Below are 13,850 nucleotides of genomic sequence, written 5' to 3' on the forward strand. Positions count from 1 at the left end.
TTATATGCATGTATTTGCGTCAACACAGCATGGCAATATACATGACCTATATTATAGGCTATTCTATACCTGTTTTTTATAGCGCCCTGCAGTAAATGAGCTCAAAACCTATAACGCGGATCCGTTATAACGCTGTTTCATGGCTTGGACCCCATTGACAGCGCTATATTGGAGTTACAGTGTATTTAATTTTCTTTCAAAGAAAAGAGAGATGTCAATTTTTTTTTTTTTTTTTTAAATAAATGTTTCTTTATTTAGAAGTTACTTTTCTACAATATCCTTCTTAAACAAGGGCTGTTTGTAAAACATGCATGCCCCCCATATGGGCTGTCAGTTGTAGTGGCAGCCATTGTGTGAATACATTTTTTGGCACTGTGACCTTGACCTTTGACCTAGTGACCTGAAAATCAATATGGGTCATTTGCGAGTCATGATCAATGTACCTACGAAGTTTCATGATCCTAGGCGTAAGCTTTCTTGAGTTATCATCCGGAAACCATTTTACTGTGTTAAGTCACCATGACCTTGACCTTTGACCTAGTGACCTGAAAGTCCATAGGGGTCATCTACGAGTCATGATCAATGTACATATGAAGTTTCATGATCCTAGGCATAAGAGTTCTTGAGTTATCATCCGGAAACCATTTTTTCTTGGTAGAGTCACCGTTACCTTGACCTTTGACCTAGTGACCTGAAAATTAATAGGGGTCATCTGCGAGTCATGATCAATGTACCTATGAAGTTTCATAAATCCTAGGCATAAGCGTTCTTGAGTTTTCATCCAGAAACCGTTATACTATTTCGGGTCACCGTTACTTTGACCTTTAACCTATAAACCTGAAAAATCAATAGGGGACATCTGCGAGTCATGATCAATGTACCTATAAAGTTTCATGATCCTAGGCATAAGCGTTCTTGAGTTATCATCCAGAAATCATTTTACTATTTCTGGTCACCATGACCTTGACCTTTGACCTAGTGACCTGAAAATCAATAGGGGTCATCTGCAAGTAATGATCAATGTACCTATGAAGTTTCATGATCCTAGGCAAAAGCGTTCTTGAGTTATCATCCGGAAACCATTTTACTATTTCAGGTCACTGTGACCTTGACCTTTGACCTAGTGACCATGTTATCAATAGGGGTCATCTGCAAATCATGATCAATGTACCTATGAAGTTTCATGATCCTAGGCATAAGCGTTCTTGAGTCATCATCCGGAAACCATTTTACTATTTCGGGTCACCGTGACCTTGACCTTTGACCTAGTGACCTGAAAATATATAGGGGTCATCTGCAAGTAATGATCAATGTACCTATGAAGTTTCATGATCCTAGGCATAAGCGTTCTTGAGTTATCACCCGGAAACCATTTTACTATTTCGGGTCACTGTGACCTTGACCTTTGACCTAGTGACCTGAAAATCAATAGGGGTCATCTTCGAGTCATGATCAATGTACCTATTAAGTTTCATGATCCTAGGCATAAAAGTTCTTGAGTTATCATCGGGAAACCATTTTACTATTTCGGGTCACCATGACCTTGACCTTTGACCTAGTGACCTGAAAATCAATAGGGGTCATCTGCAAGTAATGATCAATGTACCTAAGAAGTTTCATGATCCTAGGCATAAGCGTTCTTGAGTTATCATCCGGAAACCATTTTACTATTTCGGGTCACCATGACCTTGACCTTTGACCTAGTGACCTGAAAATATTTAGGGGTCATCTGGGAGTCATGATCAATGTACCTATGAAGTTCCATGATCCTAGGCATAAACGTTCTTGAGTTATCATCCGGAAACCATCTGGCGGATGGACGGACGGACCAACATGTGCAAAACAATATACCCTCTCTTCTTCGAAGGGGGGCATAAAAATGGTTAAAATATAAATATAGATTTTAAAAAAAAAACTTTCAATACTATGACTACTAGTAAAAGCCCATAAACCCTCAAATCAACTAATATTTTGTCCAATATTTCACAAAATTAAGTTATCACATACAAAATCAATGTTCCTTGTAGCAATAGCCAAAATTTCACCGCTAGATGTGGTCTGTTTACATTGATTTAACACTTAGGTACAAAATGCTCTTTTTTATTTTTGAGGGACAATATATTCAGCACATGTGCAAGTACAAAGTTTGTATTTGTGTGTCGTATGCTGTTAATTAAAATTGAATATATTGTGCAACAAAAAAAATAACAACGAGCATTTTGTATCTCGTTAAATCTATGTTACAATACCACATCTTGCATTGAAATGTTGGCTATTGCTATAAGGAACACTTATTTTGTATGGGTAACCATTATTTTACGAAATATTTTGCAAAATATTTGTAGACTTTAAGTATTTATGTTACTTTAAATGAGTTATCCAACTTTAATAACTGTACATTCATGCAACAGTTCAGGGGAGGCAACTAGCAATAAGCAAGACAGATGAGTAAGCTCCCTTTATCATACATCTGACACAAGTGTCCTGCCATGCAAACCTCAATATGCAACAGAAGTTACTCATGGTTGAACTAAAAATCTTGCATGCCTTGAAAACTTTTCCAATAGCGACCCCTTTATTGTTGTGATAGGGACTGGAAATATGAAGACAGTTCATACAATTTCCTTGTTCAGTAAGCATTTTTTTTGCCAAGTGCATACGAGACACTTTCACCAATGTTGCTGATTTATTTTTTATGTAAAATTTAATTCCCAGTATTGCAAGTAGGGAAAACTTCCACCTTCATTAATGCCAATCTTGCAAAATAATTAATAGGACTACATTTTGATATTTTTTTTCATTAAATATTTTTTTTATTACTATTTTTTTCTTAGCGGAGGGAGGCTAATGCACTACATTATTTCCTCTGTTTATTACAAACAATTATTATTTGTTATTATGAGTATCATGCTCTTTATAAAAAATATATTTATTTTTTGTATTTGTACCGAAATAATTGTTTTCCTCTGCAATTAAAATAATAATCTCAATTCAACGCTCCCAAGTCTAGCACAAAATTTCTTTAGTAGAGAAAATGAACGCCATACTTTTCTAAAAAGATTCTGAATTTCAGAAATTCATTGAAATCTTTATAAACAAAAATATTTCACAGTTTCACATTCCCAGTAAATTGAAAAAAACACTACCAACAATATTGAATTTATTAATTTTTTTAACAGAAACTTTTTGCTGGCCATCACCCACTTGATAATTATCACTGGAAATTTTTATGTTGACGTTTGCATTTAGTAATGCTATTCCTGCACAGAAAAATCTCCAAAGACTCGGGCATTCAAAGCAATAAATTAGATTACCAGCTTTAACCCATTTATGCCTAGCGTCCAGAAAAAAGGCCTTGGCAAACAGCATAGACCCAGATGAGACGCCACATGATGCGGCTTCTCACCTGAGTCTGCGCTGTTTGCTTAAAGGAATTTCTGTAAGAAATATTCTAAATATAGAAATAAATATACTAGACATTCCTAATTTTGGAAATAAATTGATCCAATTTAGAAGAATGGGAGAGTGCACTAGGCATAAATGGGTTTAAGTAAGAGATGTTTTGACAAGTCTTATAAAGAGGCAATAAAGGCGAGACTTTTATTTGACAGATTCAGCATCTCTAAACCCAGCTAATAAAGTGATGGACAGTTATAACATTCCTGCTGATAAAGCAGTTTTTGTGATAACATTTAGCATTATATACTGAACATTCCTTCATCTGTCAAAGTAATCTGCAAGTCAAATGGAGAAACATCTGTAAAACATATGACTTTTTTGCCATGTTGAATCTCATTTGGTGTAAGAATTTTCACACTGTTTGCTGTTCCTGTAGATTTTGTTTTCTCAGAGGAAAAGAACATACGTTTGAACTTTTGACCTTTGTTCAGTAGAAACATTCTGGAGTAAAACAGTGAAACAAGCGTCATTAAATGGGGCTGTCACTAAAAGTGCACAATGCCTCCAAAGTATTGTTTTGACAAAAAAGTGTAATGATGACTTTGATGTTTGTGAAAACGGACAAGTTTAATTTTACTATTGAATACTCTGCACTTCTCTCTAATGCATGAACTTTAATAGAATCCCTTCATTTATACAAAAGTAACACACAACACAAGAAATAGACTATAGAAAAATAATCCAAGTGCAAATACTCCAACAAGAGGGCCATGATGGCCCTGAATCGATCACCTGACTAACCGAATACAATCCCAACCCAGATTTTATCAAGATAAACATTTTGACCAAATTTCATAAAGATTAGATGAAAACTGTGACCTCTATTGTCTACACAAGGTTTTTCTATTATTTGACCTAGTGACCTAGTTTTTGACCCCAGGTGACCCAAATACAATCTCAACCCAAATTTCATCAAGATAAACATTCTGATTACATTTTATGAAGATTGGATGAAAACTGTGACCTCTATTGTCTACACAAGTTTTTTTTATATTACCTAGTGACCTAGTTTTTGACCCCAGATGACCCAAATACAATCCCAACCCAGATTTCATCAAGTTAAGCATTCTGACCAAATTTCATAAGGATTGGATGAAAGCTGTGACAAGGTTTTTCTATTATTTGACCTAGTGACCTAGTCTTTGACCCCAGATCACCCAAATACAATCCCAACCCAGATTTCATCAAGAGAAACATTCTGACCAAATTTCATAAAGATTGGATGAAAGCTGTGACCTTGACTGTCTACACAAACAAATTGTTGATGGTTTTTCTATTATTTGACCTAGTTTTTGACCTCAGATGACCCAAATACAATCCCAACCCAGATTTCATCAAGATAAACATTCTGACCAAATTTCATAAATATTGGATGAAAACTGGGACCTCTATTGTCTACACAAGTTTTTTTTATTTGACCTAGTTTTTGACCTAGTGACCTAGTTTTTGACCCCAGATGACCCAAATACAATCCCAACCCAGATTTAACCAAGGTAAACATTCTGACCAAATTTCATAAAGATTGGATGAAAACTGGGACCTCTTCTGTCTACACAAGGTTTTTCTATTATTTGACCTAGTTTTTTTCACCTAGAGACCTAGTTTTTGACCCCAGATGACCCAAATACAATCCCAACCCAGATGACCCAAATACAATCCCAACCCAGATTTCATCAAGATAAACATTCTGACCAAATTTCATAAAGATTAGATGAAAACTGTGACCTCTACTGTCTACACAAGGTTTTTCTATTATTTGACCTAGTTTTTGACCTTGTGACCTAGTTTTTGAAAACAGATGACCAAAGTACAATCACAACCCAGATTTCATCAAGATGAACATTCTGACCGAATTTCGTAAAGATTGGATGAAAACTGTGACCTCTACTGTCTACACAAACAAATTGTTGACGGACGCACGCACACACGCCGGATATCACACGGTCACATAAGCTCACCATGTCACTTTGTGACAGGTGAGCTAAACATACTGAAAAGCAAGTTATGATTCTTGTACTCTTCACTTCCCCTGAATATCCTTTGCATTATAAGAGGTTTCATTTAAATCTCTTACATGCTTCCTGTGTTATGCTTCGTACAAGAAGAGGGACTGAATGACTGACAGAAGGAAGGAGACAAAAGGACAGATGATGCGAAAACTATATGCCTCCATTTGGGAGAAAAAATATGCACAAATGCAAAAACGTAAAATTATTATTGAAAGTAGGTACTGGACCTAATAATAACTTCCGTTTTTACTACAGTTTGACATACCCCAATTAACACTTAATAATAAACAAAAATAAGTAGCATTTACTATTAGTACTAATGGCTTGTGAAATTATGTTTATTAATAAATAAATAAATTTTCATCAAATATAATTTATTTGTTCAGTACTTTTTTGTGTTAAATAAGCTGTATAATTAAATCTGAAAGAGGGTAAATGCAATACATGGGAAAACAAACTATAATACTTGAACAAGTTCATAAGATACATGGGTTGTAACTGAAAGGATAATAATACCCTAACAAATACTCACTATACAAGATAAGTAACGAATAGAAAAGACTACTCTACCAAATACATATGAGCTGCTCTCTGGGAAAATGAGGCTTAATGCATGTGCATCACGTGTCATCCCATATAAGCTAGCCTACGTCATCTTCACAGGCTAATCAGGGACAACAATTTACTTATTTGTTTTGTGTAAACAAAGTTTTATATTAGCGAAAATCCAGTGTAAGGCGAAAAATTTTTCCTGGATAGCATGTGCTGACTGCACAGGCTTATCTGGGAATACATTTTACAAATATGCATTAAGCCTGGTTTTCCTAGAGCAAGACTCAAACGTGACAAGGGAGGTAACACAGAGTCTAATGATTCTACTGCGATTGCATGGATAACATATGGTGCCGGATTTCATACACGGGTGGAGTTAAGCTGGGAATTCTGTGACATTTAGCAGGCCTAATGGACAACATAAAAAAATGTTTGTTTGTCATTGTCTACAGAGAGTAGTTTGTAATTGGTAGGTAAATTTTACTTTTCTTTCCTTTTTTAAATTTCTTAAAGTTTAAGTGTGCTTTGTTATATCAGAAGGCCAAAATTGAATATTATTTCTGTCCATTAATTTAAGATGAAATGTCAGTAGATATAGGTGGATGACTTGCCAATACAGTTGATAAAATAAATTAAATTATCTTAAGGACATTGATAGAAAAAAGATAGAAAAAAGAACCCCCCGACATTTTTTTTTAATTGTACAAACACAACAGCACACAAACCTTTTGAGTGTGGATGATTTTATTTGGGAAATAGAGAAAAGTATAAACAATGGCAAACAAAAACATATTTTACATTGGCAATACACAGGTAGCACCACTTACGATGGCCTCTTCGTTAGAACCCCGCAAATAATCGCCACCTTTTGGCGTGGGGAATAAAGCTTGGAATGGAAGTTGGAGGGAGCTGCGACGGTGCTTAGATATCGGCGCTTCAAGCATTGATTGGGCTCTCCCAATCATTGACTCACGTCTGGAGATCTGGGCAACGCAACCGGTATAAGCATCAAACAGGGCAAACAAGTGAACCCTTTACCTCTCAGATACTTATTTTATTACATTTGTAGTTCCTCAGAAAATCAAATTAAACAAGGCTATTGTCAAGCAATATGGTCCCCTACCGGCTCCACTATTGTCAGAAATTCCACCATTTTCAGATTATTTGTTTTTTGGTTGCCATAAATGAAATGACGTGCATAATGTCCATATTGCCATCTATCCATGTTGCAAGTTTCATGAAAAAAAATATTAAGAACTTTTCAAGTTATCGCAGGATCCAGAAAAGTGTGACGGACAGACAGACTGACAGACAAACAATAAGTCCCCTCCGGTGAAACTGGTAGGGGACAATTAAAGACCTTTCTTGTTAGATGCAAAAATGGAAAATGGATGCTAGATGTTTCCCTTTTCAAAGAAATATTAGGAGAATTTATGTGAATTTACCCAGTTATTGTTATTCTACTTTCAATTGGCTCTTAAATGTCAACATAAATTTTTAAAAACAATTTCTATCCCTGTCAGTTGAGACAAAATCTGTTTGAGACAAAAAGTTTCATTTGATGAATTGATAACGAATAAAATGAAAATAAAATGACTTAAAAATTATTATAAAAACCTTAGATTACTTGCTCTTCTGAATACAATTTACTGAGCAATACCAATGACACTGGTTTAAATAGCGCGACTAAATAGTTGTCTCCGTTTCAAACTTCTGTATTTCAATGACATCCCCACCCCTGATACAGTCCAGTCCGTTTAGTACTGTATCCCATCCAACATCCTCTCATTGTCCATGTTATTCACACCAAGTGTTAACAGTGATGTTAGAGAGGTGCACATTGTTAAGTCTGTGAGATTAGGATAGTATGAACATTATTTTCCTTTTAATTAAATCAATTGTTTTAATGCATCATTGACATAAAAATTACAAACAACACTAAAGTTAAATTTGAGGTTCAAAACAAAAATAGACAGCAGGCTTTTTTACCCATTCTCTCTAAGATTTCAAAAACACAAAAAAGCAGATTTGAGCCACTATCGCCTAGTCACTTTCCGCATAGATTGGATTTTTGTATTAAAGAGTCTCCTTTTAACCAAAAACCAACAAGAGCTGTGTTTGTGAAACACAATGCCCCCTACTGCGCCACTTTGAAGCCATATATTTGACCTTGAAGTATGACCTTGACCTTTCACCACTCAAAATGTGCAGCTTCATGAGATACACATGCATGCCAAATATCAAGTTGCTATCTTCAATATTGCAAAAGTTATGACCAAGGTGCATAAAAAATAAAGGAAAATATGAATTAAAAAAATACAGGAAAATATGGGATACAGGAAAATATGGGATAACACTTTAAAGCCCCATAAACACTCAAAATCAAGGAATATTTTGTAAAATATATCTTAACATAAAGTAAACTCTTGAAAAATCAGTGTTCCTTAAAGCCATAGCCAAAAAGTCAACGCTCGCTGTGGTAATTGGTAACATGGATTTAACGAGATACAAAATGCTAGTGTTTTTTTTGTGACATTATATTCTATGGGAATAAAGTTCCCTCGATAGCTGGTATATGTTCCGATATATCGTCGCCGGAAATTCAAATGGAATATATTGAAATATATAGCGTTACAATTTTGGCGATTGTTTTAAGGAACACTGATTTTTTATGGGTTAATTTTATTTCACAAAATACAGTACAGCCAACGCGGCACAAACATACACTGTAACTCCAATATAACGCGCTCCGTTATAACGCTGAATCCAATATAACGCAGAGGGTGCTTGGATCCCATTTTTTCTCCAACCTTCCATTTGATTTCTGATTCAAATCCGTATTATGCAACTTCATGTATTTTCAGACAATTCAAAGATGGCGGCAATCACATGTTGATTGCTTTATTCAACCGTCCGTTGAACCGATTATAATCGCCTCGAGGTTAAACAACACGGACAGCTAATTGGTATTAATCTGTTGTGTAATGTCAATAAAGGTGTGAAAATCTCGCGTGTCAGTGTTTATTACATGTATTCCTCATCAGAGTGGTTCAGTGCGATAATTTCAATAAGTTTAGTGCAAGCGGGATAGTTATACAATTAAAGTAATTCAAAACGATTGAACATTCTTACTTTGATATGGTTGCAGTTTGACTATATTAAATGAGTGGCTGTGAAATATACTGCCTACTGTATAAAACAACTTTTTCTGTCATTTCATTATCATTCTAGTATTATGTCATTTAATCTTTCAGTTCGTGTATAAGAAATTAAATAATGCAGACGATTTATTTACATGCCAGCGCAGTGTACCGGAAATTGTTAACAGAGTTTAACTTTCATTTTCGCGCAGTATCAGAAATTCCCCGGGAAACACGTTTTTTGCATGCGTGTGACGCAATAAAACAATTTTTTGTACATGAGTCGTATTGCATTCAATCTAAATTTAAAGTCGCTCGTCCAATGAAAGCTCTGCCCCATAATGCACTGTACTCTTAACACTTCTCAAAATGGCATATATGCGTACGGTTGTGTTTACGAATTTCTTCGTCATTAATGTTCAAGATTATTATTTTTTAAGTGATGTTGCAATTTTATTGGATTATCAGATAAATGTGCACATAAGAAAAGCGGTATGTATACTGTTATCGATATGATTCGGTTTATATGCATGTATTTGCGTCAACACAGCATGGCAATATACATGACCTATATTATAGGCTATTCTATACCTGTTTTTTTTATAGCGCCCTGCAGTAAATGAGCTCAAAACCTATAACACGGATCCGTTATAACGCTGTTTCATGGCTTGGACCCCATTGACCGCGCTATATTGGAGTTACAGTGTAATCCACGGCTACGCCACGACCAGATTATTAGTACGCGGCGGCCGAATCGTGTGTTCACGCAGCGTATCGCCGTTTCACTCGGCATCGATCCGCGTAACGACGCCAAGTCTGTATTTACCTCGCGTACTTTCGCGGAGTAAATCCGCCGCATATGTACGCGGCGGATCGAGTGAAAAGATATCCACCTACATGTACATACATGTATGTGTAGCGTAGAATTAATTACGTGCAACTGTTAATGTTTCGTTCGATTATCATTATTAAATTTGTAATCTGAAACACACTTCCGAATTTTAATGCTAACCTTTGGCAAATATTAGCGTCAAATAAACAGTGCTAAAATATCCTTTTTTTCATAAAAAGCGCGCGAAAATTATGCAGACATGTAGAACGTTGTTTGGAAAGTTTGGGTGTATTTTGTGTTGTATAAATATATGAACATCACGTCAGGCTTAAATCGCATGTTCAGTGGGAAAAAAAACGCCCCAATTAGAAGTTATTTCATCATCTCTATAAATAGTAACAAATGCCAAAATGTATTTGATACTTAAGGAAATATTGAGAATGTTTGTGTATCGTAAATATTTACAAGCATTTGCTTTAAAACTGGAATATACGGGATTATCGAGTAATTAGTAGCGATATTTATAACTGTATAATATGAACATAATAAAACATGTTTATATACGCATATTCAAACAATAGTTATAATAAGCTGATAATTATCAAAACAACAAATACGTCGTCACCGTCTTGATTATTGATGTGGCTTCAAACTGCTAATTTTCTCAGCTTAAATATAATAGCAAAATCAACATGCAATTAATTTATAAATCCACCATATGCTGGAGCCTTGACCACTTGTATGTGCGAAAACATAATTACGTGACCTTGTTTATGTGTGAAATACATACACTACGGGCGGGAAACAAACTTAATTGGCCAGACACATTAACTATGCTTACATGTATATGCTAATACAATTCTCGCACAATAAATTTATTATGATTTTAATTATTATTATAATTGTTCTTTCAAAATTTGTTAAATACATGTAACTAATAATTTTAAAAAGATTTTTTATTTCATGATGCGTATCGACTCGGCATCATGTCGCGGATCGCGGCATACCTCGGCTGACAGATGCGAAGTTTCCCGTCATATGCAACTTGCCGCCGCATACTGATGCGGCTTCAGCGAAATACGTTTGTTCCGCTTTGGCTGTACTGTATTTTATGAAATAAATTATTCCTTGATTTTGAGTATTTATGTGGCTTTAAGTACTTCCATAAAGCCTGCTTTACCAGATCTTACTCATTCAATTGTACCAAGCAGAAATAACCACAGTTTTATCTCTTAAATAAACAGATTTATTACCAGCATTTTTATTGCTGCAAACAGGAAACGTTTGAAAAGTGGCTGAATTAAGTGTAAGTTAGAAGATAAGGACCATGATCAAAGATTCTACATGTCAACCTAAGTAAGGCTTGTGTATTGGAACTGAGAAAATATAAAATAGAGATAATATTAATTCTACATGTCAACCTAAGTTAAAGGCTTGTGTATTTGAACTGAGAAAATATAATATAGAGAGAATATTAAAAGTGTGATTTATAAGGATGATTATTACAGAATAAATTATCAAAAGAAACTTGGTGGATGTGAAAGACTTGTAAGAACAGCAAACTAATTAAAAGAGCGAATAAAAACTATGATAACTAAATCACATCAACAAAAAAGATGTGTCCTACAAGACCAAAGAAATGATTTCTAAATAATAAGGTCATCTCTCTATTAATTTGTAAGAGAAGGTCGACTGACAACAATACATGTGTTCTCATGGGAAATCATTTTCCAAATGGAAGAACGTAATGAAATAAGAAAACGTATATAGTTATCTAAGGTAGAAAAAAATGATCTTTTTCCATAGAAATTCAGTACAATACAAACACAAAAATACGTGCAATGTACGATAGGTATTTAAAGTGGTAATAATGTAGTGCAATATATGTACAATTAAATATTTAAACCAGCTGTGTAACACTTATGGTTTTGGTATATCAATGAAACAAAAAACAATTGATGTTATTTTATATTGAATTTTAACAAGTGTCAAGTCAAGAAAAGTTTCTGATAAAAACAACAGCAACTTATTGGCATGTTCCCTATTGGACAACAATAAAAATGTACACTTAATTAAAACATAGAAGGCATAATAAAGATTAAACATCACTAGTGTAATAAATGCAGAGTATAGCAGATATTGTCTAGGTTTATTATGGTGGAATGTAACCTAGAGCCAAATAATTAAATGCCTCAACGCCCCGGCCTGATGACCAATCAGATAAGAGCATTAGACCGAGCCCAGAAGAAAATAGAACCAAATATCCAGATTTGGCCCAAGGATAATGTCTGTCCCTTTTCTGTTTCTTTTCTTTCTTATTTTTTGTGTATATGTGAACAAGTGTCTGTGTGTGTTGGGGATCAGCAATTGGATACACACTGAAAACGTTCTGCATGTTACTTGGATTTTTGACTCAATATAGCAAATCACAAAAGTTTCTGGGGTTTTTATGATGAATAAGTGCAATTAATGGAATACAACTATTGGACCATTTCTGTTGTTTCTACTTAACAATGCTCAAGTTTAGACCGGACTATGGTTTAGCTCTCCACTGATATCATGGTTAAATATTATAGAATTTATTAGAAACTATTACATCATTGTACTTATAACATGAGCATAAAAGCTGGTGACAAAAGCTGATTCCGATTCCCTGATGGAAGCATTGCAGGTAATAAAGCACAGATAATGGACACACTGAGCCCAACTACGACCCATATGAGAAAACAGCTGAGGTGTGAAATGCTATTTGTTAGCCACACAAACAGTGCCAAAATAGCTAGGGCAATTAGGGAATTTGTAAATATAATAGTGTATAATGAAAATAAATACTTTATTTGTTCAAAACGAATTTAAGAAGATAAACATATACTATTTACGATTTTAAAAACAAAATCGATAAAAAACAGGAATAAAAAGTTATTATAAAAAAAATAAAACAAAAACAAAAAACAATAGATTAAGCAAATACCCAAGTTACCCAACAGTAATTCCCACTAATGCCCCAAGGGCTAAAAACAACACACCCATCAACCAAATATAATTACTGTTTTGGCTCTTAAAAAACACAAAAGTTCCACCTGATGTAAGATTAAAACCATCAATAGTTACTCACCCCTGATTTTGACTTATTACTCTGGTTTTTGGCCCCGCCTGTGAGTTTTGACCCAGTAGCTTTACTCAACGATTGGGAACCTGACGGCAATGGGGGATCACAGTCTTTTTCTGAAACGAGAAATTACATACATTATTTAATTTAATTAACGTATTAATGCAAAAGAAAAAATTGAGAAAAAATATTTTAGAACATTTTTAGATGACACTCACTTTGCTGGAATACATTTAAAACAAAAAATGTTTGATTACACAATTATTATAAGGGGAAAATATCAATATGCACCAATATGAACAAGCGCTAATGAAATTGTTCATAGTCTCCCTTTCCAGTGATATATAATCAATTTGTGATGTGATCACAAAAGTTGAGTTTACCTGACAAAATTATTTTGTTTATCAAATCTTATTGACCCCAATTCTCAAGATTATTTCATATTGTCGGATTAACTTAATATTGTTGTTTCCAGGTGTAATGAGATTCAAGGAAATCATTTGAGCCACTGTCTGTGAAAAGTGGGTTTAATGCATGTGCGGAAAGTGTCCTCCCAGGGACGACACTTTCCGCCTTAACTGGATTTTTGCTTATAAGAAGAGATTTTCTCGAAACAAACAAAATGCTTTTATGGTAATTTCTGTTAAAAAAGTCTCTTCTTAGCAAAAACCCTGTCTTTAAGGCGTTAAGTGTTGTCCTTGATTAGCCTGTGCGGACTACACAGGCTAATCTGGAACGAAACTTTATGC

General features: G+C 34.6%; 1 protein-coding gene across 11 annotated transcripts in view; it reads right to left on the reverse strand.

Moving 5' to 3' along the window:
- Nucleotides 1-13,850, reverse strand: part of LOC127880865 (pleckstrin homology domain-containing family G member 5-like) — a 228,986-nt gene that overhangs the window by 48,366 nt on the left and 166,770 nt on the right. For all 11 annotated transcript variants that reach the window (XM_052428331.1, XM_052428327.1, XM_052428323.1 and 8 more), the window contains one exon: nt 13,108-13,217. In XM_052428331.1, coding sequence (XP_052284291.1) covers nt 13,108-13,217 — 110 coding nt within the window. The remainder of the gene's footprint in view (nt 1-13,107; nt 13,218-13,850) is intronic.

This window comes from Dreissena polymorpha, chromosome 5 (assembly GCF_020536995.1).
Source record: "Dreissena polymorpha isolate Duluth1 chromosome 5, UMN_Dpol_1.0, whole genome shotgun sequence".
Lineage (NCBI taxonomy): Eukaryota > Metazoa > Mollusca > Bivalvia > Myida > Dreissenidae > Dreissena > Dreissena polymorpha.